Source organism: Procambarus clarkii, chromosome 27 (genome assembly GCF_040958095.1).
Source record: "Procambarus clarkii isolate CNS0578487 chromosome 27, FALCON_Pclarkii_2.0, whole genome shotgun sequence".
In the NCBI taxonomy this organism is placed as follows: Eukaryota; Metazoa; Arthropoda; class Malacostraca; order Decapoda; family Cambaridae; genus Procambarus; species Procambarus clarkii.
This window is the reverse complement of record NC_091176.1, coordinates 10548175-10574516: the sequence shown is the minus strand read 5'-3', so window position 1 is coordinate 10574516 and position 26342 is coordinate 10548175. Positions and strand designations below refer to the sequence as shown.

General features: G+C 46.9%; 1 protein-coding gene across 1 annotated transcript in view; it reads right to left on the bottom strand.

The window, feature by feature from the left end:
• LOC123762650 (uncharacterized) overlaps positions 1–26342 on the bottom strand; it is a 90336-nt gene that overhangs the window by 3336 nt on the left and 60658 nt on the right. Inside the window, exons 3-7 of the mRNA XM_069332326.1 lie at positions 10700–10875; positions 9048–9233; positions 5725–5965; positions 4347–5539; positions 3669–3857 (exon numbers count right to left, since the gene is read on the bottom strand). Of these exons, the coding sequence (XP_069188427.1) occupies positions 3669–3857; positions 4347–5539; positions 5725–5965; positions 9048–9233; positions 10700–10875 (1985 nt within the window). The remainder of the gene's footprint in view (positions 1–3668; positions 3858–4346; positions 5540–5724; positions 5966–9047; positions 9234–10699; positions 10876–26342) is intronic.

Here is a 26342-nt window from a genome sequence, read left to right as displayed (position 1 = left end):
CGACTAAAAGCAATCAGGTCTAGGTTGTAGACCCATGTATAATGAAAGAAAGACACTTCCACCGAGGACACATCTTGTGTAATGGTAGGAAACGCTTCCACTTAGGACACATAATGTATAATGGGATGAAGACACTACGATCGGGTACACTCCATCTTGGATTAGGGTTTGGTTATTTCAAAGAAAGCAGAGCTGGCATGCAGTACATGGAGTTAAGTCAGAATGAGAGACCGTGGTCAGTGGAGTACCCCAGGAATCTGTCCTGGGACCTCTATGGTCAGTGGAGTACCCCCAGGGATCTGTCCTGGGTCTTCTATGGTCAGTGGAGTACCCCAGGGATCTGTCCTGGGTCTTCTATGGTGAGTGGAGTACCCCAGGGATCTGTCCTGGGTCTTCTATGGTCAGTGGAGTACCCCAGGGATCTGTCCTGGGTCTTCTATGGTCAGTGGAGTACCCCAGGGATCTGTCCTGGGTCTTCTATGGTCAGTGGAGTACCCCAGAGATCTGTCCTGGGTCTTCTATGGTTAGTGGAGTACCCCAGGGATCTGTCCTGGGTCTTCTATGGTCAGTGGAGTACCCCAGGGATCTGTCCTGGGTTTTCTATGGTCAGTAGAGTACCCCAGGGATCTGTCCTGGGTCTTCTATGGTCAGTGGAGTACCCCAGGGATCTGTCCTGGGTCTTCTATGGCCAGTGGAGTACCCCAGGGATCTGTCCTGGGTCTTCTATGGTTAGTGGAGTACCCCAGGGCTCTGTCCTGGGTCTTCTATGGTCAGTGGAGTACCCCAGGGATCTGTCCTGGGTCTTCTATGGTCAGTGGAGTACCCCAGGGATCTGTCCTGGGACCTCTATGGCCAGTGGAGTACCCCAGGGATCTGTCCTGGGACCTCTATGGCCAGTGGAGTACCCCAGGAATCTGTCCTGGGACCTCTATGGTCAGTGGAGTACCCCAGGGATCTGTCCTGGGTCTTCTATGGTCAGTGGAGTGCCCCAGGGCTCTGTCCTGGGTCTTCTATGGTCAGTGGAGTACCCCAGGGATCTGTCCTGGGACCTCTATGGCCAGTGGAGTACCCCAGGGATCTGTCCTGGGACCTCTATGGTCAGTGGAGTGCCCCAGGGCTCTGTCCTGGGTCTTCTATGGTCAGTGGAGTACCCCTGGGCTCTGTCCTGGGACCTCTATGGCCAGTGGAGTACCCCAGGGATCTGTCCTGGGTCTTCTATGGTCAGTGGAGTACCCCAGGGCTCTGTCCTGGGTCTTCTATGGTCAGTGGAGTACCCCTGGGCTCTGTCCTGGGACCTCTATGGTCAGTGGAGTGCCCCAGGGCTCTGTCCTGGGTCTTCTATGGCCAGTGGAGTACCCCAGGGATCTGTCCTGGGTCTTCTATGGTCAGTGGAGTACCCCTGGGCTCTGTCCTGGGTCTTCTATGGTCAGTGGAGTACCCCAGGGATCTGTCCTGGGTCTTCTATGGTCAGTGGAGTACCCCAGGGATCTGTCCTGGGTCTTCTATGGTCAGTGGAGTACCCCAGGGATCTGTCCTGGGTCTTCTATGGTCAGTGGAGTACCCCAGAGATCTGTCCTGGGTCTTCTATGGTTAGTGGAGTACCCCAGGGATCTGTCCTGGGTCTTCTATGGTCAGTGGAGTACCCCAGGGATCTGTCCTGGGTCTTCTATGGTCAGTAGAGTACCCCAGGGATCTGTCCTGGGTCTTCTATGGTCAGTGGAGTACCCCAGGGATCTGTCCTGGGTCTTCTATGGCCAGTGGAGTACCCCAGGGATCTGTCCTGGGTCTTCTATGGTTAGTGGAGTACCCCAGGGCTCTGTCCTGGGTCTTCTATGGTCAGTGGAGTACCCCAGGGATCTGTCCTGGGTCTTCTATGGTCAGTGGAGTACCCCAGGGATCTGTCCTGGGACCTCTATGGCCAGTGGAGTACCCCAGGGATCTGTCCTGGGACCTCTATGGTCAGTGGAGTACCCCAGGGATCTGTCCTGGGACCTCTATGGCCAGTGGAGTACCCCAGGGATCTGTCCTGGGACCTCTATGGTCAGTGGAGTACCCCAGGGATCTGTCCTGGGTCTTCTATGGTCAGTGGAGTACCCCAGGGATCTGTCCTGGGTCTTCTATGGTCAGTGGAGTGCCCCAGGGCTCTGTCCTGGGTCTTCTATGGTCAGTGGAGTACCCCAGGGATCTGTCCTGGGTCTTCTATGGTCAGTGGAGTGCCCCAGGGATCTGTCCTGGGTCTTCTATGGTCAGTGGAGTGCCCCTGGGCTCTGTCCTGGGCCCTCTGTTGTTTACAATATAAAATAAATTCAGAAAACAAAAAAAACGCATACGGAGATCTAGACAAGCTTCCAAAATGGAAGAAAGATTGGCAGATTCCGTTTAATGCAGGAAAAATGCAGGGTGCTGAGCCTAGGCAATAATAACATACTTGCAAGGTATCAGCTGGACAATGTTGACATCTTAAAGTCTGAATGCGAGAGAGTTCTCAAGATCATAAATAGTAGGGATCTTAAGGCAAAAGAATCAATGCCTGAATGTACGAAATAGAGCAAAGAGGATACTTGGACTGATTTCTAAAAGTGTCAGCAACAAGACATATAATATTGGTCCTTCGGCTTTATCATGTCCTTGTTAAGATCTCCCATCTAGATTAAACGGTTCACATTTTAGCCTCCGACTTGCCATATCAACCTACCCAGGCTTGGCGCCCTGGAGAGGACACTCCAGGCTGGACAACCAGAGCCCAACTCCATTAGTCTCCTGTGACTGATGGATCCCTACTACTTTTAGCCTCCGTATTGTAGACTAGACATAAGTTAACTTGACTATTGAGAGAAAGAAGACAAAGGAATCACAAATCTCCGTTATGAAGTGCAATGAGCGACTTAATTGAAGTATTGCTGGATAAAACTGCAATCCAAATGGGATTTAAGTGAGGTTTTAAATATATCAACACAAAGTAAAAAAAATCAGAAGGATATAAGTTGCTATACAGTTTGGGATTCAGGAAAGACCTGGGTAAATACTGGTTTGGAAGCTGGTTTGTAGTCGATTTATGGAACAAATTACTGGGCAATATAATAGACCTTGGATCGCCGGGTTGTGTCAAGCGTAGGTTAGACAGATATATATGAATGAATTTGGGTGGATATAAATAGTAGCTGTCTCGTAAGGACCACTTTACTGTATTCAAAAAGCAAACTGGCCAATAAAGTTTACTCATAAAGTAGACACCCAAACTACAAGCCTGAAAATAAAACAAATGACGACGTTTCGGTCCGTCGTGGACCGTTTACACTGATAATGGTCCAGGGCGGACCGAAACCTTGACAATTCTTTTATTTTATATCTATATTTGTGGGCTGGTGCTTAACTTTATTTCTGTGTTCTTACCCACATGCAGTCACTGGTTCTTAGCGTCATACAATCACGCTGGTTCTTTACATAATTGTTCTTTTTACATAATAGGCTCACACTATCATGTAAACATAGGCTCACACTATTACGTAAACATAGGCTCACACTATTATGTAAACATAAAACTCACAAAAAGAATACAGTTACACATAAAATCCCACATAACACACACAAGGAAAAAGTCCTTTGTCCTGGCATTATCGTATAGTAAGAGCTTTGAGAGTGCAGGTTAGAGCAGAGTGGTGTGGTACCTGGTGCAGCCTGACTGGACGTCCTGGTAGACGCCGCCTCTCTGGCCGGAGGAGCAGGCCCTTGTACCAGCGGGTGGGCAGACGTAGGCTGAGGCCCTTACGCAGGCCGTCCCGTTGAAGACCATCTCTGGAGGACACTCAAGCCTGCCCACGTGCGCCCCGCCGCTGCACATGTAGTACTGTCGACACCTGCGGTAGGGACTTGCTATTAGTAACAACTAACAAAAAACAGATATTGTGGTTAAATATCTACGAGCAAATTTATGTTGTTTGAATGGCAAGACTTGTAGGTGTTGTTTGTTCTTTATGAAAGATGGGCATAATGTGCAGGTGTCGTTAAAGGCTTTTGGTCATTTTTATCTTATTATTAAATAGGAATGAACAGGACAGCGAGAAGAACAGTCACACACAGACGTAACTGATCTAAAGAATCACTATAATGTTTACATCTTAACACCAATTTGTAAATATATAAATGATGACCCCATTTGTCACTTTATTTCTTGATCTTCCAAAAGATGGTTTATGAGTTTTTTTTTTAAGATTTTAATCTTCACCCAAAAGAAGATTTTTAAATAGTTGCATACTTGTGCAACTTTTTATGCGAAACTCTGTTGCTACCCAGTGAAAAAAAAGAGTCTTCAGACATATGTATATTGATCACATTGCAACACTTACCCTGTTGACAGGTCTTGATACAACCCATCAGCCTTTGCAACACAAGCTGTGCTGGCACCGGAGGGACACGTGAAGCTATGGTTTGGAACACATTTGGCGCCGTTGTGCACCTCACTCTGACCGCAAGTACGGTACCACATTAGTGTCTTATTCCGGCACAGGAAGTGGCCCAGACACCCTCGGTCTGTGTCCACGACATTTCCATCTTTACGGTGATAGCAGATTGTTGAGGAAGGACAGAACACTTCTGAATCTGTCCGACACACCTTTCCGTCATGAAGTTGACCCTTCGGGCATGTGTATCGTAGCTTTATACCAGAAATGCATTCATAGTACGAGTTACAGGAATCTTGCAAGTCCTGATAGACTCCATCGCCTCGCAGTAGGCAATCTGTTGCATTTTGAACCACTGGACATTTGTATTCGTCTTCTGGCACACAGCGAATGCCATTAAACTTCTGATGAGGGGGACAATACTGTGTAAACACCTTTCCCTCGTGGCAGTGAAAGAAGCGAGTACAGGGGGAACTTTTGTCCAGGTAAAAGCCGCTGTGACCGGGACCACAGTGAACATCGCGGGTGTGTCGAGCAACCCTGTTTGTAAAGTTCCTAGGCTCCTGGGGACTAGCTCGGCCAGGGCACAGATACAGTATGGGATCTACACACTGTTCTCCGTTGAACACATGACTTCCAGGACACGTGTGCTCGCTCAGCTTGCTACCTCCTCGACAATAGAAAAATGTCTTGCAGCCGGTTTTCTCAACAGTATAATACCCGTCGATCTTTGTAGAACAGTCTGGGAGTCGCGGCCGTGAGGTACAGATGATATTTTGGTCGTCAACACACTCCCGCCCATTGAAAACTAGCCCAGGCGAGCATATGAAGGCACGAATAAACTGCTGGTGGCGACATAAGAAGAACCCACGACAGTCCGAGTCGGACGCCACGTGAAAGCCGTCATCACGCCCATCGCAGGTCCCGCGACCCTCGCCCCAGCAGGAAAAGTTACTTGCTGAGACGCATCGACGGCCGTCGAAGACTTGGAGTCGCGGGCATTCCTCCAGCTTGACAAGGGCACCATTGAAACATCGGAAGAAGGAGTGGCACGGAGCGTGTGGGGAAGCATGGAGACCGTTGACACGTCCTTCACAGGCTTGCTCATAGCACACGGACGACGTGCTGGCCACACAACGCTGCAACAAGGTCATATATTTAGCTTTGGGGACACGAGTTACAGCTGTTCTCGTACAGATCATCAATATCCCGTTCAATAACCTCTGTCAGTCACAGTTCTAGATATACAGTACTCAACCCTCGACCCACCGCTTGTTGTGAAAATTTCAAATAATTGTATTTGTCACATAACAGAATATCTCACCTTGAGAGAGTAATCAAATATAGTATTGTAAGGGCAGACATGATCGGTTCTTATGCCGTCGCTGCAGGTGAAGTAAGAGGTGCAGGAGGAAGCAGGTGCTGGATGAGGCCCATCGGGGAGACCCCAGCAGGAGGGCGGCGAGCACACTAAGCTGGGACCTTTACCACAGGACCCCGTGGCAGAGTCCCACACAGCCCCGTCCTCACACCACCAGGTCCCTGACAAGCTTCCGTTGTTGCACCTGAAAACAATCACTGTATGAGACAAGCAGCCACGTTAACAGGTCTAGGCTTTATGCGTGTACAACGTGAGGATCTCTTACCACTGTACATAGTCGTAAACGCTGTCGAATATTAATTTGTTGTTTCATGGACTGATGGGAATGAAATATATATATATATATATATATATATATATATATATATATATATATATATATATATAATATATATATATATATATATATATATATATATATATATATATATATATATATATATATATAAAGAAACTCATAACAGTTGACACGTCAACAGCTGCAGGTATTGTCAGGGGCAGTAATGTGACACGTGACATGTTCACCTATATATCTATATCTGTAAAATAGCATGTTCGTCTGTCTGTCTTTTCTGTCCAAGGTTGGAGACCAGGCGCTTGGGGTTAGCTTCACGCAACTTTGTAAGGAGACTGTTGGGTGGTAGGGGACTGTCATGCACGGATTGGGCCAGGCCCCATGGACCCCTTGAGAGATAGAGAGAGAGAGAGAGACAGACAGACACAGATAGAGGCCCGGGCACCTCTGGATACCCTTCTAGTCTAAATACATAAGAAACGTTCATTGTAAATAACCATATATTTGAGTGTCAAAATGGTTCTTTTCTGTAAACACAAATTTGTGAAAACATAGCTGTCTGGTATCTCTTGTAAAGTAGTTATTTAGCAACATGTAAAATAATACGGGTGGTAAATATGGTTGGAACCTTGGCAAGAGATCTTGTAGACACTGGCGCCCTTGACATTAACTTTATTTAAAATACATACTGACTCATTAACATTCCGGCCGTAGTGGGACCTCATGCTCACCTAGTTGTGCTTGCGGGGGTTGAGTTTTGGCTCTTTGGTCCCGCCTCCCAACCGTCAATCTACTGGCGTACAGGTTCCTGAGCTTCTCGAGCTCTATCATATCTACATTTGAAACTGTGTATGGAGTCAGCCTCCACCACATCACTTCCTAGTGCATTCTGTGACCCCACATGGGTGACTCCCCACATGAGTGACCCCCACATGGGTGACCCCCACATGGGTGACCCCCACATGGGTGACCCCCACATGGGTGACCCCCCACATGGGTGACCCCCACATGGGTGACCCCGCATGGGTGCACAGTCGGTAATTAAACAAGATGTTGGTCACGTCTTGAACTGTTCACGATGATCATATAATGAAGTCATTTACTATATATCTGATCATAACCTAGATGGCCCAATAGATAAATAGATATCCCTAGTATATATATATGTTAACAAACATTCATATAGTGGTGTTAACTCATCACAGACGACGGATGATAACTGTGTTGATAACTCGTATTTTGAGGATTAATTTGTAGGGAGAGTCGAACCCGGCGGCCATTACTGACGGCACTCCTCATGTTCACAGCTTTTCTTCTTAGAATAATAATTTGATCAAATTCACTAAAGCTAATTCCATTGATATACATATATTAACAATACTTATGAGACATTAATGTCATTTTGTAAACTATGCTATACCAAGATAAAAAGAAAGCTGAATGTGGTGTAGTGGTTAGTTCCCTCACTCCTTCAGCCTGCAAGCAAGGTGACCCGGGTTCGATCCCTCTGCTTGATGGGAGGATTACGCATCGATCCTTTGCTCGTCCTGCGTGTTCAGTTAGCGGTAACTGAACACGTAGTTGAAGAACAATTAGCGAATCATGTTCTTGGGGAGAGCGAGCAATATAAAGCTACAGATGAGCTGTGTGCTGGAGAGCTCTTTGCCTCGGAATAGCCAGAAACAACAGTCAGAAGAATCCAGCTCCTGCTCCCTCGAGTGTAAACATAACAAACACTTCACCAAGCTTTACGGGTTATTCATGCCTGTGCCACCTCCTGGTTGGGTTAATCTTAATCAATCCTACACCAAGGTAGCAACAAGTTCCTTAAGCTTGCACACCAATATTAAGAGAAGCTTTCATGACAATCTTACAAGCAATAATGATAATATACAATAAATATAACAAATACAAAGTAGTTTCAAATACGTAGATCACTGATAATACACATAGATCACTGATAACACATAGATCACTGATAACACATAGATCACTGATAACACATAGATCACTGATAATACACATAGATCACTGATAATACACATAGATCACTGATAACACATAGATCACTGATAACACATAGATCACTGATAACACATAGATCACTGATAACACATAGATCACTGATAATACACATAGATCACTGATAACACATAGATCACTGATAACACATAGATCACTGATAACACATAGATCACTGATAATACACATAGATCACTGATAACACATAGATCACTGATAACACATAGATCACTGATAACACATAGATCACTGATAATACACATAGATCACTGATAACACATAGATCACTGATAACACATAGATCACTGATAACACATAGATCACTGATAATACACATAGATCACTGATAATACACATAGATCACTGATAACACATAGATCACTGATAACACATAGATCACTGATAATACACATAGATCACTGATAATACACATAGATCACTGATAATACACATAGATCACTGATAACACATAGATCACTGATAATACACATAGATCACTGATAATACACATAGATCACTGATAACACATAGATCACTGATAATACATAGATCACTGATAATACACATAGATCACTGATAATACACATAGATCACTGATAATACACATAGATCACTGATAACACATAGATCACTGATAATACATAGATCACTGATAAACACATAGATCACTGATAACGCATAGATTACTGATAATACATAGATCACTGATAAACACATAGATCACTGATAACGCATAGATCACTGATAATACATAGATCACTGATAAACACATAGATCACTGATAACACATAGATTACTGATAATACATAGATCACTGATAAACACATAGATCACTGATAATACATAGATCACTGATAAACACATAGATCACTGATAAACACATAGATGACTGATAAAGACATGCAACAATGTAATAAAATAAGGGTAAGAGGGAGAGTGTTTGGCTGACCTGTAGTAAGCCCTGCAGCCGTGGGTGTAGTCGGGGTAGTAGCCACTGGACTGGTTGTGGCAGGGCGGGGAGGTGGGCGGCAGCGGTGGACAGGTGACCTCCCCGGCCGGCCGACACTCCTCACTCCCGTAGTCAAGGGCCTCTCCAGCAGGACAGGAGTACGAGTACACTGCCCCGTCCAAGCACCTGCCGAGGAGAAAACCACCTCATTACCTCCAACAAAAGGATGAAAGCCGGTTATCAATCCCCCCCCCCCCCCCCCCCTCGTTGTCATACATTTGATTGCTAAGGATCACCTCCTGTTGTCGGTTTATTTTTTTATGAGAGTGTAAGGCACTGCAAATCAAAGGAGTCCAGACAGCCATCAGCAGCCAGGTACCACCAGGTGACACTCTGAGATGTTCCAGACCAAGACGGAACATCCAGCATACTGCTCCAGCCATCATTCCATCCCACGTACGAGATGGGTAAGCCGCAGTGTGTTGCAGTTCTCTAATATACTGACTCTATAACTATTTTCCTGAAATATATCTTCTGCATACATTTCTCTCTCTCACGCACACAACCACCCCCACAATGCAGCCCGTGGCGCTGTCCAGCTCCCAGGTACCCATTTACTGGTGGGTGAAAGGGAACATCAGGGGAAAGAAACTGCTCAATTTTTTTTATTCGCCCGGGAATCGAACCCGGGCCTCTAGGACTACGACCCACTAGCGCTGTCCGCGAGTGTGTATAGTGTCTAGGTATACATTGAACATTGAATCTTTGGAGACTAACTGGGTTAAGGATCATGTACTGTCTGCCCAGAAGTTTTAAGGTGAGTACAGCGCTCAGTTACACGGAGAAACATGACTATCCTTTAAGTTTGAACGATTGGAATCACCTTGAAGACCAAGGAATGTGCCGGTGTATTGCTAGACTGTTGCAACAAGATCGCTGACCAAGTATAGCCACGCTAGAAGCCTTTCCTCATGGCAACTTGTGCAACCCAACACAGTCTTAGCACCCCTGTACTAAGTACCAGCCACTACAACCATCTGGACGGCGCGCCACTTCCAGCAGCTATGCGTCCCTGCTATACAGAGGCTGGCCAACCGTTTAGTAGTAGCAGCAGAGAATGGTCTAACTAGTAGTTGGAGCAACAAGTAACAACACCTTTGTAGTTGAATTAATTAGCAAGTATAGTGACCTCAAGATAACCTCACCTGCAGTAGTGCCTGCGTCAGTAACCTCACCTGCAGTAGTGCCTGCGTCAGTAACCTCACCTGCAGTAGTGCCTGCGTCAGTAACCTCACCTGCAGTAGTGCCTGCGTCAGTAACCTCACCTGCATTAGTGCCTGCGTCAGTAACCTCACCTGCAGTAGTGCCTGCGTCAGTAACCTCACCTGCAGTAGTGCCTGCGTCAGTAACCTCACCTGCAGTAGTGCCTGCACCAGTAACCTCACCTGCAGTAGTGCCTGCGTCAGTAACCACACCTGCAGTAGTGCCTGCGTCAGTAACCTCACCTGCAGTAGTGCCTGCGTCAGTAACCTCACCTGCAGTAGTGCCTGCGTCAGTAACCTCACCTGCAGTAGTGCCTGCACCAGTAACCTCACCTGCAGTAGTGCCTGCACCAGTAACCTCACTATAGTGACAACAGGTAGTGACCTCACCTGTAATAAAGGGAACAGCCTGATGCCAGGTCGGGATAAACTCCTTCTTGTCGTGTCGTACAGGAGAAACTCTTGAAGTTCTTGAGTGCCGCTGAGAACTGAGAGGACCTGTGTCCGCCCTGCATGGTCTCCTGCAGCGACCTCAGCAGGTGCTCCACCGACCCGCCGCTACATTCCTGCCGACACAAGATCATGTCACCATCGTCATGAAGGATACAATGGAAGGAGGCGTCTGATGCAGGACCGCTAGAATGTACATAATGGGAATAGTTAAACATCATGGGCCTGATTTTTTATACATGTATTGGCCATAAATATATCAGTGTTTGTTCCTATCAATAAAGGGACTAATATAGTCAGATAGTTCAGCCCGTTCTCCTGATCTGCCACAGCGTACAAAATACAACGTTCTTACCTAAACAGAAACGTACGAACTGACCTACCGATCCATAGAAAACGTAGATATTTGAGAGCCGCTACTTCAACCCAAACTATTACAAAGTACTTTGTATTTTGACCATTGGGACCGTAACGTACAAAAAGAGTCGTACTAGTGGAGAGGGACGGGCTGTTGATGTCATGGGTCACCATCACCGCACCCAACTAGACGTTTATCTCGGCCTAAACGTTTACAATAATATTATGCACTTGTTCTGTAACACTTGATCTTATTTCTTCTGGTCTGGTCGTGACCCCCATCCAGAGTTGTGTGTATATCTTGAGGCTCTTCATGCTAACATTATCATTTATGTATCTCTGTGAGTACTTATTTATGTGTCTCTGTGAGTACTTATTTATGTGTCTCTGTGAGTACTCATTTATGTGTCTCTGTGAGTACTTATTTATGTGTCTCTGTGAGTACTTATTTATGTGTCTCTGTGAGTGCTCATTTATGTGTCTCTGTGAGTACTTATTTATGTGTCTCTGTGAGTACTTATTTATGTGTCTCTGTGAGTACTCATTTATGTGTCTCTGTGAGTACTCATTTATGTGTCTCTGTGAGTACTCATTTATGTGTCTCTGTGAGTACTTATTTATGTGTCTCTGTGAGTACTTATTTATGTGTCTCTGTGAGTACTCATTTATGTGTCTCTGTGAGTACTTATTTATGTGTCTCTGTGAGTACTCATTTATGTGTCTCTGTGAGTACTTATTTATGTGTCTCTGTGAGTACTTATTTATGTGTCTCTGTGAGTACTCATTTATGTGTCTCTGTGAGTACTCATTTATGTGTCTCTGTGAGTACTCATTTATGTGTCTCTGTGAGTACTTATTTATGTGTCTCTGTGAGTACTTATTTATGTGTCTCTGTGAGTACTTATTTATGTGTCTCTGTGAGTACTTATTTATGTGTCTCTGTGAGTACTTATTTATGTGTCTCTGTGAGTACTCATTTATGTATCTCTGTGAGTACTCATTTATGTGTCTGTGAGTACTCATTTCTGTGTCTCTTTGAGTACTCATTTCTGTGTTTCTGTGAGTACTCATTTATGTATCTCTGTGAGTACTCATTTATGTATCTCTGTGAGTACTCATTTATGTGTCTCTGTGAGTACTCATTTCTGTGTCTCTTTGAGTACTCATTTCTGTGTTTCTGTGAGTACTCATTTATGTATCTCTATGAGTACTCATTTTTGTGTCTCTGTGAGAACTCATTTCTGTGTTTCTTCTGGTGTGTGTTTCAAATTAGAATTGAATTGATTATTGCTTACACTGATTATTTGTGAGTTAGGAAGAAGTTGTTGAAAAGAGAGAAGCTCGACAATGGGGCTGCATGTTCTAAACCAGTCTGACGTAGGTGGTGTAGATGGATCTAAATGTCTCCTTATTTAGGCTCTTGAAGCGTGTGTGTGTGTGTGTGTGTGTGTGTGTGTGTGTGTGTTTACTAGTTGTGTTTACTAGTTGTGTTTTTACGGGGGTTGAGCTTTGCTCTTTCGGCCCGCCTCTCAACTGTCAATCAACTGTTTACTAACTACTTTTTTTTTTTTTCCCCACACCACACACACACACCCCAGGAAGCAGCCCGTGACAGCTGACAAACTCCCAGGTACCAATTTACTGCTAGGTAACAGGGGCATTCAGGGTGAAAGAAACTTTGCCCATTTGTTTCTGCCTCGTGCGGGAATCGAACCCGCGCCACAGAATTACGAATCCTGCGCGCTATCCACCAGGCTACGAGGCCCCCACACTGTGTGTGTGTGTGTGTGTGTCTTTGGGAAAATTAATGTACTGTTCCATTAGAGACGTCAAATATGCTGATTGTCAAAGTTAGGTAATAAAAAGTTGCAATTCATCCCAAGACAACAAGGCAAGTGAAGAAACAACAACAACAAAAAACCCATCGACGATTAACAAGTCAAGGTGATCCTCTACAATGTGAACAATTCCCACCCACCAATTTCGAGCTGATATCTTGTCATTTTTCCAGTCAAATCAACTCCTGTTTGGAAAACCAATCCGGATCCAATCCGGATCTAAATCCTGTTTTGGTTCATTATCCAAGAGAGGACAAAAAAAAGAGAGTAATATGTAGCCTTTAATGAGGGTTCGTTTGTCTGTAGCTGTGCTTGGAGTCTAAACTGTGGTGGGAAGTTGAAGTTATGTGTGTGGCTGTGTTGGGGTCATAAGTCATGTGTGTGTGTGGCTGTGTTGGGGGTCATAAGTCATGTGTGTGTGGCTGTGTTGGGGTCATAAGTCATGTGTGTGTGGCTGTGTTGGGGTCATAATTCATGTGTGTGTGACTGTGTTGGGGTCATAAGTCATGTGTGTGTGTGGCTGTGTTGGGGTCATAAGTCATGTGTGTGTGTGGCTGTGTTGGGGTCATAAGTCATGTGTGTGTGTGGCTGTGTTGGGGTCATAAGTCATGTGTGTGTGTGTGGCTGTGTTGGGGGTCATAAGTCATGTGTGTGTGTGGCTGTGTTGGGGTCATAAGTCATGTGTGTGTGTGGCTGTGTTGGGGTCATAAGTCATGTGTGTGTGTGGCTGTGTTGGGGTCATAAGTCATGTGTGTGTGTGGCTGTGTTTAGGGGTCATAAGTCATGTGTGTGTGTGGCTGTGTTGGGGTCATAAGTCATGTGTGTGTGGCTGTGTTGGGGGTCATAAGTCATGTGTGTGTGTGGCTGTGTTGGGGTCATAAGTCATGTGTGTGTGTGGCTGTGTTTAGGGGTCATAAGTCATGTGTGTGTGTGGCTGTGTTGGGGTCATAAGTCATGTGTGTGTGTGGCTGTGTTGGGGGTCATAAGTCATGTGTGTGTGTGGCTGTGTTGGGGTCATAAGTCATGTGTGTGTGTGGCTGTGTTTAGGGGCCATAAGTCATGTGTGTGTGTGGCTGTGTTGGGGGTCATAAGTCATGTGTGTGTGTGGCTGTGTTTAGGGGTCATAAGTCATGTGTGTGTGTGGCTGTGTTTAGTGGTCATAAGTCATGTGTGTGTGGGTGTGTTTTGGTCATAAGTCATGTGTGTGTGTGGGTGTTGGGGTCATAAGTCATGTGTGTGTGTTTGGCTGTGTTTAGTGGTCATAAGTCATGTGTGTGTGTGGCTGTGTTGGGGGTCATAAGTCATGTGTGTGTGTGTGCGTGTGTTGGGATCATAAGTCATGTGTGTGTGGGTGTGTTGGGGGTCATAAGTCATGTGTGTGTGTGGGTGTGTTTATTGGTCATAAGTCATGTGTGTGTGTGGGTGTGTTGGGGTCATAAGTCATGTGTGTGTGTGTGTGGCTGTGTTGGGGGTCATAAGTCATGTGTGTGTGTGTTGTTGGTCATAAGTCATGTGTGTAGCTGTGTTAGCGACATAAGCTGGCATGTGTAGCTGCCGTGGGTACACTTTCAAGTGTCTATATATAAATTCCTGGTGTGAAATTGCTTAATTCACTCATAGAGTATACGACTATAAGTGTGTACCGTTTATGGTGTTTACACATTGAAAGTTTACCAGGACAAGGGTACACTCGCTGGCTGGTGAGTAAACTTGAGTCAAGCCCTCACCTGCCTACTAGAGGTTGATAGACCAGACTCCAAACCAAATTGTTCGATGAAAGTTTCAAGACAGCACTGTCCATCCTGGCCAGCCTCTCTCGAACCCTACGTCGCATTTTGACGTAGAAATCCTCCCTTGAGGCCAGAAAGCTGATGGACTGAAACCTGACAGCGGCTCGCAAAAAAAATTGACATGATGTCCCGTTTTCTATTCGTGGGTGCTCGGTAAGGTTAGGTTCGGGCAATTTCGTACTTCAGTTTAAGGGACGTTGGTAAAACGGGTCGAGAGGACGAGGTGGAGCAGTCAGGTCACCGCGGGAACATTTGCTAAATGCTCACTTAACAAGCCGCTGTCTCCCTGTTAGCGATGAAAAACATTTTATATTTAACTCAAAAGCTGTCCTCAGGCTGGGCTCGTCCAACAGGCGAACGACCCCATTGAACCATTCCTCAGTGTTTAACGACCTGCGAATTCAAAGTTTGCGTTTTCTCAAATATATGTTAATATTATTACATACTGTAATATATTAAATAGTTAGGCCTAACTTAGGTTAGGTTCTGTTTGGGATTTGTGGGTTTTGCACAAGCTGTTGTGAGGCTAGGCTCGCCCAACCGGCGGGCCTAACATGCTGTCATTCAAAATAGGAATTTCCTCATATACAAATGAATATTATTATATATTAGCATACAGTGCATATTTAGGCATTGGTGTGGTCCGGTGTTTAGGTTCTGTTGCCGATTATTTGTATTTGTAGTACGTGGGTGAAGCATTTACAGCGTTGTGGTTCGAACAAAATTCGTCAGTGAAGCACTTGTTCCGGAAGTGTTCGGACGTCATCAGTTGTGAGTCGTGTGTAAACGGTTTTTCATTCATAAACAGCGGGTTTGGCGGGTGGATGGAATCACTTTTGGGTCTATGTTTGGAGGACGGGCTGCTTTCAACATAAAGCATAAGTGAAGCACTTTCTGAGAACAGCTTCGAGTGTAATTACCACGATTCGAGTACAAGTACATTTTATTCATTAACGACGGTGGCGGGTGCCCTCTGCCCAACATTGTTTACTGAACGGCCGAGTTAAGTGAGTTGAGAATTTATTCTCTTTGCTTAAAACCTGAATCATCGCGTTTAAAGACGGACTGAGTATTGGAATACGCTATTAAATTCTCATGGAAAAAAATAGAGCTGGACTTGAGAGCAAGCGTGGAGTCAGGAACGTGAATCGGGCTGACGGTGTGGCAAAGCAGCCGTAGGCTTGGTGGGGAATTCCTGAGGCCGTGGTCCAAGCCACAGGTGCAGGAGGGCCACAGCCGACCAGCTGGACGACGGCAAGTCATCATGGTAAGTACACAAGTGTGTGTTAAGTATTCACCAGAAGTATAATAATTGCACGTGTGTGTACTGTCGTGTCTTGCATTATTGATTGTTTCGTTCCGTGAGCTCCGAGTTGCTCCTTCACGACATTCATTGTAGCTTCTGTACTCCACAAAGGTCAGGTCAGACTCGAATAATTTGGAGAAAACCTGATCTCGAGAACTTACATGTGTGTGTGTGTCGCCCCTTTAATAAATTGAGTAATAAAATGTATCACGATATATTTAATGGTCTCGGTAGCACAGTGGGATCGTTCTCGACTCGCAATCGGGAATCCCGGGCGGGACAAATGGTTGAGCAAGTTTCGTATCACCTAATGCCTCTGTTCACCTAGCAGTACATAGGTACCCGGGAGCTAGTCAACTGTTGTGGGGGTTGCATCCTGGGGAAGACCAGTAGTTCGACCTTGTGGGGGGGGGGGACCTCGATATAAGCCTAGCGTACGTATATATACACAGGCTGCCTGCCCCCCAACAAAAATGAATCGTATAAAAGATTTATTTTCGTGTCGTAGTGTATAGTGCTGTGTGAAGTTGGTCATACGGCTCAAAGCGTCAGTACAAGTGACGCCAAAATGGCCTCAGAGACCCAGCACGACGCCTCGCTGACACACACAGTTGTGGAAGCTGCCACTGACTGCCCCGAGAACTGTACGACCTCTAACTGACAACAGTAACCAACATGTGAGTGTGGCTGTGGCTGTGGCTGTGGCTGTGGCTGTGGTTGTGAGTGTGGCTGTGGTTGTGGCTGTGGTTGTGGCTATGGCTGTGGTTGTGAGTGTGGCTGTGGTTGTGGCTGTGGTTGTGGTTGTGAGTGTGGCTGTGAGTGTGGTTGTGGCTGTGAGTGTGGGTGTGGCTGTGGCTGTGGCTGTGACTGTGGTTGTGACTGTGGCTGTGGTTGTGAGTGTGGCTGTGGTTGTGGTTGTGGCTGTAGTTGTGGCTGTGGTTGTGGCTGTGGTCGTTGCTGTGGCTGTGGTTGTGAGTGTGGTTGTGAGTGTGGTTGTGGTTGTGAGTGTGGTTGTGGCTGTGGTTGTGAGTGTGGCTGTGGTTGTGAGTGTGGCTGTGGTTGTGAGTGTGGCTGTGGTTGTGAGTGTGGCTGTGGTTGTGAGTGTGGCTGTGGTTGTGAGTGTGGCTGTGAGTGTGGCTGTGGCTGTGGTTGTGAGTGTGGCTGTGGTTGTGAGTGTGGCTGTGGTTGTGAGTGTGAGTGTGGCTGTGGTTGTGAGTGTGGCTGTGGTTGTGAGTGTGAGTGTGGCTGTGGTTGTGAGTGTGGCTGTGGTTGTGAGTGTGAGTGTGGCTGTGGTTGTGGTTGTGGCTGTGGTTGTGAGTGTGGCTGTGGTTGTGGCTGTGGTTGTGAGTGTGGCTGTGGTTGTGAGTGTGGCTGTGGTTGTGGCTGTGGTTGTGAGTGTGGCTGTGGTTGTGAGTGTGGCTGTGGTTGTGAGTGTGGCTGTGGTTGTAGTTGAGAGTATGGTCATCATCGACTATGACTTGGTGTACAAAAACAATGACTGGCACCACAAGCAAGACTCTCGCTAACCACAAGAGTTGAGAGATTTTCTCAAGAAACGCTGAAGTATAAGTTTTATCCAACACACTGAAATGTTTCCAGCGGAAGCCTGGGAGTGCTTCACTGACGACTTGTGTTCGAATCACAACGCTGTAAATGCTTCACCCACGTACTACAAATACAAATAATCGCCAACAGAACCTAAATACCTAACCCTAATCTAACCTATGCCAATATATGCACAATAAGCCTAATCATATCATAATATTATGTTGACCCATCCACACACTAGGAAATGAAGGGACGAAGACGTTTCGGTCCGTCCTGAATCATTCTCAAGTCGATTGTGAGACCGGTCCAGGACGGACCGAAACGTCGTCGTCCCTTCATTTTCTAATGTGTGGATTGGTCAACATACTTCAGCCACGTTATTATGACTCATCGCCTGCATATTGTAATATTAATTTATATTTGAGAAAATGCCTGTTTTGAATGAGCAGCATGTAAAAATTTATGAATGTGTCTGTGGGGTCGACCGCTGGATGGAATGGACTTGAGTCGAGGACGGGTTGAAATGCTTCACCCACGTACTACAAATATAAATATTCGCCAGCAGAACCTGAACACCTAATGTAACCTAACCAGTGCCTAAATATGTACAATATGGCAATAAAAAATAATATTTTAATTTTTATTTGATAAAATTTCTGTTTTGAATGTTAAAACTGATGACTGCATTTTTGGGATCGACCGCTGGATGGAATAGACTTGATCTGAGGACGGGTTGGACACTTGCCACCCACCCACAACAGTTCAGATGGCCCGGATATTGACACAGTCCTGGTAAATTTGAACCACCTAAAAAATATTGTAGATAAATGTATTTAAAAATTTAGATTTTTTAATGCTAAAATTGATTGTTGGAAAATAAATTGTATTTTAAAAATTTATATTTAATGGGAATTTAATTTTGTATTGCATATGAACTTGTGAAGTACCGAAGTAGACTAAACACGGGGTCAGCGAGTTACTCTGGCTGGAGCACTGCAGTTTATATTTGTGTACACGAGTCACTGTGATCACAGCACTGTGATTTACATGCGCGTATATTGGCTGAGTCATTGTTTATACCGACACCTTGAGAGAATTAACTGAGATGAAATCATACCCCTCGTCTATGAGGCTTTCTGTGCGCATCTTAGGATTCACAGTCGTGCACTCGCCTGAAATTTATGTACCTTTAAAAAGAAAAATGAATCTACTTTATTATTTACGCTGACAGCTCTGCTATCTATTTTACTGACAGGCTTCTTGCAGCACACACTGTAATTGGCACTAATGCAATAACAAATAAAAGGGGAAGAGAAAACACTGATTAAAATGACGTTTCCTCATCAAGCAGAGCCATTGTTATGACGCTAAGACGCCTAGTAAGGCAGGCCGTCCTCCCTCCAGCACGGGGGGCCTAGCACGGGCGGCACCAGACCCACCCGCCCCCAGCCCCAGCCCCAGCTCCAACACTTGCAACATCCCCGCACGCACCCGCAGCAGGTCCAGCGCATGCCTAGCGTGCGGGTCACGACTGGGCTGACCCAGAGCCGGATACCAGCCTGATAAGCAGCGACCCCCCTGACTCCTGGGATGCCGAACAAACAAGGAGCAGCTGGCTTATGACCTTCCTGACTCATGCCAGGCTTATAGTAAGCAGTTCGCGTAGCTTCTAGAGGCGGCGCGCTCCGCATGTGAGAACACATCTGGCAACCTACATCCTGCACTTGTGATATATATACTGTACATTGCCGGGAGCCGGCTCGTGTCTTGCTGTGGGAGCTGTGACTCCTGGCCCGTGTCTTGCTGTGGGAGCTGTGACTCCTGGCCCGTGTCTTGCTGTGGGAGCTGTGACTCCTGGCCCGTGTCTTGCTGTGGGAGCTGTGACTCCTGGCCCGTGTCTTGCTGTGGGAGCTGTGACTCCTGGCCCGTGTCTTGCTGTGGGAACTGTGACTCCTGGCCCGTGTCTTGCTGTGGGAGCTGTGACTCCTGGCCCGTGTCTTGCTGTGGGAGCTGTGACTCCTGGCCCGTGTCTTGCTGTGGGAGCTGTGACTCCTGGCCCGTGTCTTGCTGTGGGAGCTGTGACTCCTGGCCCGTGTCTTGCTGTGGGAGCTGTGACTCCTGGCCCGTGTCTTGCTGTGGGAGCTGTGACTCCTGGCCCGTGTCTTGCTGTGGGAGCTGTGACTCCTGGCCCGTGTCTTGCTGTGGGAGCTGTGACTCCTGGCCCGTGTCTTGCTGTGGGAGCTGTGACTCCTGGCCCGTGTCTTGCTGTGGGAGCTGTGACTCCTGGCCCGTGTCTTGCTGTGGGAGCTGTGACTCCTGGCCCGTGTCTTGCTGTGGGAGCTGTGACTCCTGGCCCGTGCCTTGCTGTGGGAGCTGTGACTCCTGGCCCGTGTCTTGCTGTGGGAGCTGTGACTCCTGGCCCGTGTCTTGCTGTGGGAGCTGTGACTCCTGGCCCGTGTCTTGCTGTGGGAGCTGTGACTCCTGGCCCGTGTCTTGCTGTGGGAGCTGTGACTCCTGGCCCGTGTCTTGCTGTGGGAGCTGTGACTCCTGGCCCGTGTCTTGCTGTGGGAGCTGTGACTCCTGGCCCGTGTCTTGCTGTGGGAGCTGTAGACTCCAGGACTACTGGCGCCCCCTCGACGGGTCCAAGCATCGAAGGAAGAGCAAGAACATTTTTTATGGAAAGTTTGCTCTAACATGGTGGCCCGGTAGAGATTTATCTTGCCAGTGGGGGAGCCCCGTGGGAAGATTGTCCCCGCGGGGGTCATCTGGATAGCCTCTGCTCTTGAATAGCATCCACGTTTTACAAGGGGCTCCTGTTGGTCCTGCTCCTAGCTAATGATTCTTTTTATCTGTATGCCCAGTATGGGAACGGCTTTTTCAGGGAGCGTGGGTGATTCGAAGAGTAGAGTAGGTACGAGTGTAAATTAGTCGGTTTGTAATAGGCTGTTGTCTGGAGAGTACTATCCTGTTCGTCTATGTATACTCTTGTATCTAGGAAAGGGAAATGTTCGGTCATATAAAATTCCAGCGGGGATTTTAAGTTTCCATGGACTGTGTTTGCATAATCGAACAAATCAGTTAGTTGCTGTCGTCCTCCTTCCATGACACTGAACAACCGTGGACATCTTCAAGAGAAAACTAGATAATTTTCTTCAAGGAGTGCCGGACCAACCGGGCTGTGGTAGAAATGTGGGCCTGCGGGCCGCTCCAAGCAACAGCCTGTTGACCAAACTCTCACAAGTCAAACCTGGCCTCGGGCCGGGCTTGGGGGAGTAGAAGAACTCCCAGAACCCCATCAACCAGGTGTATGATGGCTTCCTCCAGTCGTTGTTTCGTCGGGGTCCTCCACACCCCTGCTTGTCGAAGATCAGTTCGTAATTGGTGTTTGTGTCGATCAAAGAAATCTGCGACCTTCCTAGCAGCTTTCCTCTGGGGGAATGTTCAGGTATAGGGAGACCACTTCCAGGGAGAAAAGAACCGCCCCATGCGGGACGGCTTCTCTGGTCGCTTGTATCCTGTTGAGGAAATCCGTCGTGTTCTTTAGCGCCTCTGGAAGTAGCTGTAGGAGTGGGTTTAATAGGGATGTGCAGATCCAATCACTGAGTCTTGTCGTTGCATCTACATCCACTTAGAACTGGTCTTCCCTGTCACGTGCTCGTCAATTGCAGTATGTCCTTATGTATTTTTGGCAGGGAATACAGCGAGGGAATTTTCGAGGCAAAGGCCAGGAATACCCCTCTTGTTGTTTCCCTGTGCAAGCTTCCATCTCTCCTCGATACTCGATCTTTATTTTTATAAAATTTTAGGACCAGGTTCTTGCTCCTAGTCTGTGCGTTTCTTAGCGCCACTGGGGGATTTTGGATCAATTTGTAGAACCTGGATCCATGTAGATTTTGGATCCATTTTGGAACCTGAGCTCCTAATAGTACGTCTTATTTAGACGTATACTCTTCTAAAGACCAGAAATTGTTGTACTAGAAAATGGTAGATGCTCGCAAAATTGATATACTGCCCCGTTTTCTGTTTTGAGTCCTCTGGTAAGTTAGGATAACGGCACTTTAGTACGACAGTTTCATGACGTTGGGAAACCTTAGGAGGACGGTGACTGGTGACCATGAGTGTTATGTTGCTGATATTCTAATGTTACATATGTGGTTAGTGGTGTAATCTGGTGTTCTTGTGGTAGTGGTAGGTGTTCACCTACCACTACCACTACAACTAGGGGAGTACCTAGTTGTACTCACCTAGTGGTATTGGTGGGGAATGAGCCACGCCTCCTGGGTCCCGCCTCTCAACTCTTAATCGACTGGTATATAGATTCAAGAGACTATTGGGCTCTGACATGTCTACATTTATACATGTGTGTATTGTCTGCCTTCACCACAACACTTCCCTGAGCATTCCAGTTGGTCACTACTGACACTGAAAACATTATTTCAAATGTATCAGTGGTTCATTTGCATACTTAGTTGCCACGTGTGTGTCCCCCCTTGCTGGTGCACCATCCATGCTAAAAGGCAAGTTTGGGGCTATTATCCTGAGTAGTTTGAATGTTGTGGTCATGTCTAATATATCATCCCCAAGTCTTTTTCTCTGTTCGTTTCTAGGATGGTTTCTTCTTCCATGTGGAACCTTGTGTCCTCGCTCCTATCATCAGCACCAAGCTTCATTGATTTCCACTTGCTACAGTAGATATTTAATCAATTACTTGCGAGGCCGTTTTGTCCATCGTATTTACCCTTTAAATGTTTGGATCATCGGCGAGCACTGTGAGAAAGGAATTTCATTGAATCGTTCACGTTCAGTCGTCTAAGAATCGTTAAGAGATTAATAGTAGGATTGGTCCTATTACTGACCCCTGTGGCACGCCACTAGCTAGTGGTAATGGGGGATACTATTTTTATTATAAACATAAAGTTGCTGCTGACGGAGATATCTTTGAGGGTGGCGTTAGAGATGTGGCTGGAGGTGGTGTGTGGTGGAGCTGGTGGTGTGTGGTGGAGCTGGTGGTGTGTGGTGGAGGTGGTGGTGTGTGGTGGAGGTGGTGGTGTGTGGTGGAGCTGGTGGTGTGTGGTGGCAGCTTCTCCTTTACGACACACACATCCTGTGAGCGGTAGCGCAAAAGGATTAGAGGGCACAAAACGTCTTTATCAGACCTCAGCGTTAGCTAGTTACAGAGATTGTTCAGGTGATGAGGTCGTTAGTGATGGTGAGTGAGGTAGTTACTGAGGGTGGTGAGTGAGTTAAGCTGTGCTTGTTCACCTTGTTAATTCCCCCTCAGTATCTTGTATGGTGCGATCATGTCCCCCCCCCCCTCTGTTTCTTCTCTCCTCCAGGGTAGTTTCCTTAACCTATCCTTATACCTCAGCCATCTTAGCGCCGGCACTAATCGTGTTCCAAACCTCTGTACTTTTCAATTTTGGTTTAATGATTCACAGGTACAAATTTCAAACCGGTGTTCCATATTCCAATATTGGTCTAATAAAGGCTGTATAGATTGCCGTGACATCTTGAGGTTATCTTGAGATGATTTCGGGGCTTTAGTGTCCCCGCGGCCCGGTCCTCGACCAGGCCTCCACCCCCATGAAGCACCCCGTGACAGCTGACTAACTCCCAGGTATCTATTTACTGCTAGGTAACAGGAGCATCAAGGTGAAAGAAACTCTGCCCATCGTTTCTCGCCGGCTCCCGGGATCGAACCCAGGACCACAAGATCATGCGTCCAGTGTTCTGTCCGCTCAGCCACCAGCTCCCGACAAACCCCTGGTTTAAGTTTCTAAACGACGTTCCAATGTTTGCCAGCGTCCCGTATACTGCTGATGTTACCTTGTGTGTGTGTGCCTCGGGAGACAGTGTTGGAATTGTATTCGTTCCCAAATCCCTTTCTCTCTTTATTCCAGTAATTTCTTTCTTGCAACTCTACCCCCTTTGTAATTCCAACAGCATTTGTGAGCATAAGTTCAATGCTACTCATCTCTACTGGGCTGCCTTGGTTGTCCCAATAGGTAGTTGTTACAGGTCTACTGGGAGAAGGTGTTTGTTGTTCTAGCCAGTCTTGGTTGGGTGTCTCACTATCTTGGCTTGACATAATATTTTGCTATATTGAATATTCTGCTGACCTACCTGTACATGTGCACTGTGCCTGTATGCGTTTCGCTGGAGTATTACTCTGAAAGTTCACTTTCACTGGTCGATTATGTCCAATTTGGAACTTTCTTAGCCTACAGTAATGGTCAATTTCCATGCCTGCCTCACAATTCTGTATTTTGGAGCGAATTTCTGTATTCTCTTCTGGTCTCTCTATCTTCTCCTATGACATGTGTCTCTTCTTGGCTGTTGATGATTATAGAAGCAGGAAGGGAGGCAACAATGATGGAGAAGTGCATGCAGTGAAGGAGGAGGGGTGTTGGCAGTGAAGGAGGAGGGGTGTTGGCAGTGAGGGAGGAGGGGTGTTGGCAGTGAAGGAGGAGGGGTGTTGGCAGTGAAGGAGGAGGGGTGTTGGCAGTGAGGGAGGAGGGGTGTTGGCAGTGGTGGAGGAGGGGTGTTGGCAGTGAAGGAGGAGGGGTGTTGGCAGTGATGGAGGAGGGGTGTTGGCAGTGAAGGAGGAGGGGTGTTGGCAGTGAAGGAGGAGGGGTGTTGGCAGTGAGGGAGGAGGGGTGTTGGCAGTGGTGGAAGAGGGGTGTTGGCAGTGAAGGAGGGGTGTTGGCAGTGAAGGAGGAGGGGTGTTGGCAGTGAGGGAGGAGGGGTGTTGGCAGTGAAGGAGGAGGGGTGTTGGCAGTGAGGGAGGAGGGGTGTTGGCAGTGAGGGAGGAGGGGTGTTGGCAGTGAAGGAGGAGGGGTGTTGGCAGTGAGGGAGGAGGGGTGTTGGCAGTGAAGGAGGAGGGGTGTTGGCAGTGAGGGAGGAGGGGTGTTGGCAGTACTCGCCTATTTGTATTTGTGGGAGTTGAGCTTTGGCTCTTTGGTCCCGCCTCTCAACCGTCAATCAACTAGTGTACAGATACTTGAGCCTACTGGACTCTATCATATCTACATTTGAAACTGTATGGAGTCAGCCTCCACCACATAACTTCCTAATGCATTCCACCTGTTAACTACTCTTGACACTGAAAAAGTTCTTTCTAATGTCTCTGTGGCTCATTTGGGTATACTCAGTTTCCACCTGTGTCCCCTTGTTCGTGTACCACCAGTGTTGAATAGTAGTTTATCCTTGTCTACCCTGTCTATTTCGGTCAATTGATGGAGTGATGGAGAAGGGGTTGTGGCAGTGATGGAGATGCCACTCTCCACAGTGAGGCAGAGAGGCATCCGGGGTCGCGTCCGCCACCATAACCCCGAGCCCACCACCCCTCACAATACCCCCAGCCCACCACCACTCACCATACCCCCCCAGCCCAAAAATAAGGCGCTAAGGAGAGCAGCAAAACACCGTCCACCATATGATCAAACAGTCCAGGAGCTCCATGAACTCCTGACCATACAGCCACTAAACATCAGACTGCAGCACCAAGCCATCAGGGTGTGGAACACCATCGAAATGTTAGAGGACCCAATGTTAGAAAGATTGCTCCAAGATGAGACGCCCCGCTCCCACAGCTGGTGGCTCAAGATGAGACGCCCCGCTCCCACAGCTGGTGGCCCAAGATGAGACGCCCCGCTCCCACAGCTGGTGGCCCAAGAGCCTTGATTCACTAGATGATAACCCCGCCCCACAGTATATAATTCCCAGATGATATACTAACCAGATATCCTTCCCCCATAATTGAAAAATTGAGTATGTATGTGTGTATGTGTATAGTTATGTTTATGCATATGTATATGGGTATATATACGTATGTACGTGTGTGTATGTATATATATGTGTTTGTTTATATATATAGGTATATATATATGTATATGTGTGAGTATATGTATGTATATATGTGTATGTATGAGCAACTCGATAAATAATAATAATAAAATAAAGAGACTTCAGCAGAACAACATGTGTGGAAGCATCGGAGTGTGTATATATGAATGATACACAGTATTCATCTATGGACATCCATATTTGGTGAAACACATGTGAAGAACCTCTCACACACTCACAGCTCCCTGACAAGAGGGAGCCAGCTTAGCTTAGCTGCCAACACCCACACATCGTGTCAGCAAGGCGGACAGCCCGCCTGCTTTCATACCTCTCACTGTATTTCCCACTTCTATACTTCCCTTCACCTATGCCTCTCCTTCCTCTTTACTCAAAAAAAATAAATAATCCCCCCCAGCCCACCACCCTCACCCCCCCCCCCCCTTCTAGCCCACCTTCAAGATAGACAAGTAGAGGAAGGAGAAGAAATACAGTTAAGAAGACATGTGTTACGTCACCCACTGCGACACACCTCCGCCAGGAATATTTTTTTGTTTGGGTGGGAGTAAAGATGGAGAGGCGTAGGTGAAGGGAAGTTTAGAAGTGGGAAATACAGTGAGTTATGGCAGCAGGCGGGCTGTCCGCCTCGCTGACACGATGTGTGGGTATTAGTAGCTAAGCTAAGCTGGCTCCCTCTGACTACTGGCGACACTACTGAGTCTCAGTCTTACACTACTGAGGTGAAGCTGAGCAAACTAACTTGGCTGAGAAAACGGCACCTTGATATTGACAAGACTTTCCGTACGACTGTGCCAGTTGCTTAGGCTTTTGTAAGGCTTAATTGTCACGTGGCGCAGGTGTTCCGCACCCCTTCCCCCCCCCCCCACACACACAACACGCCC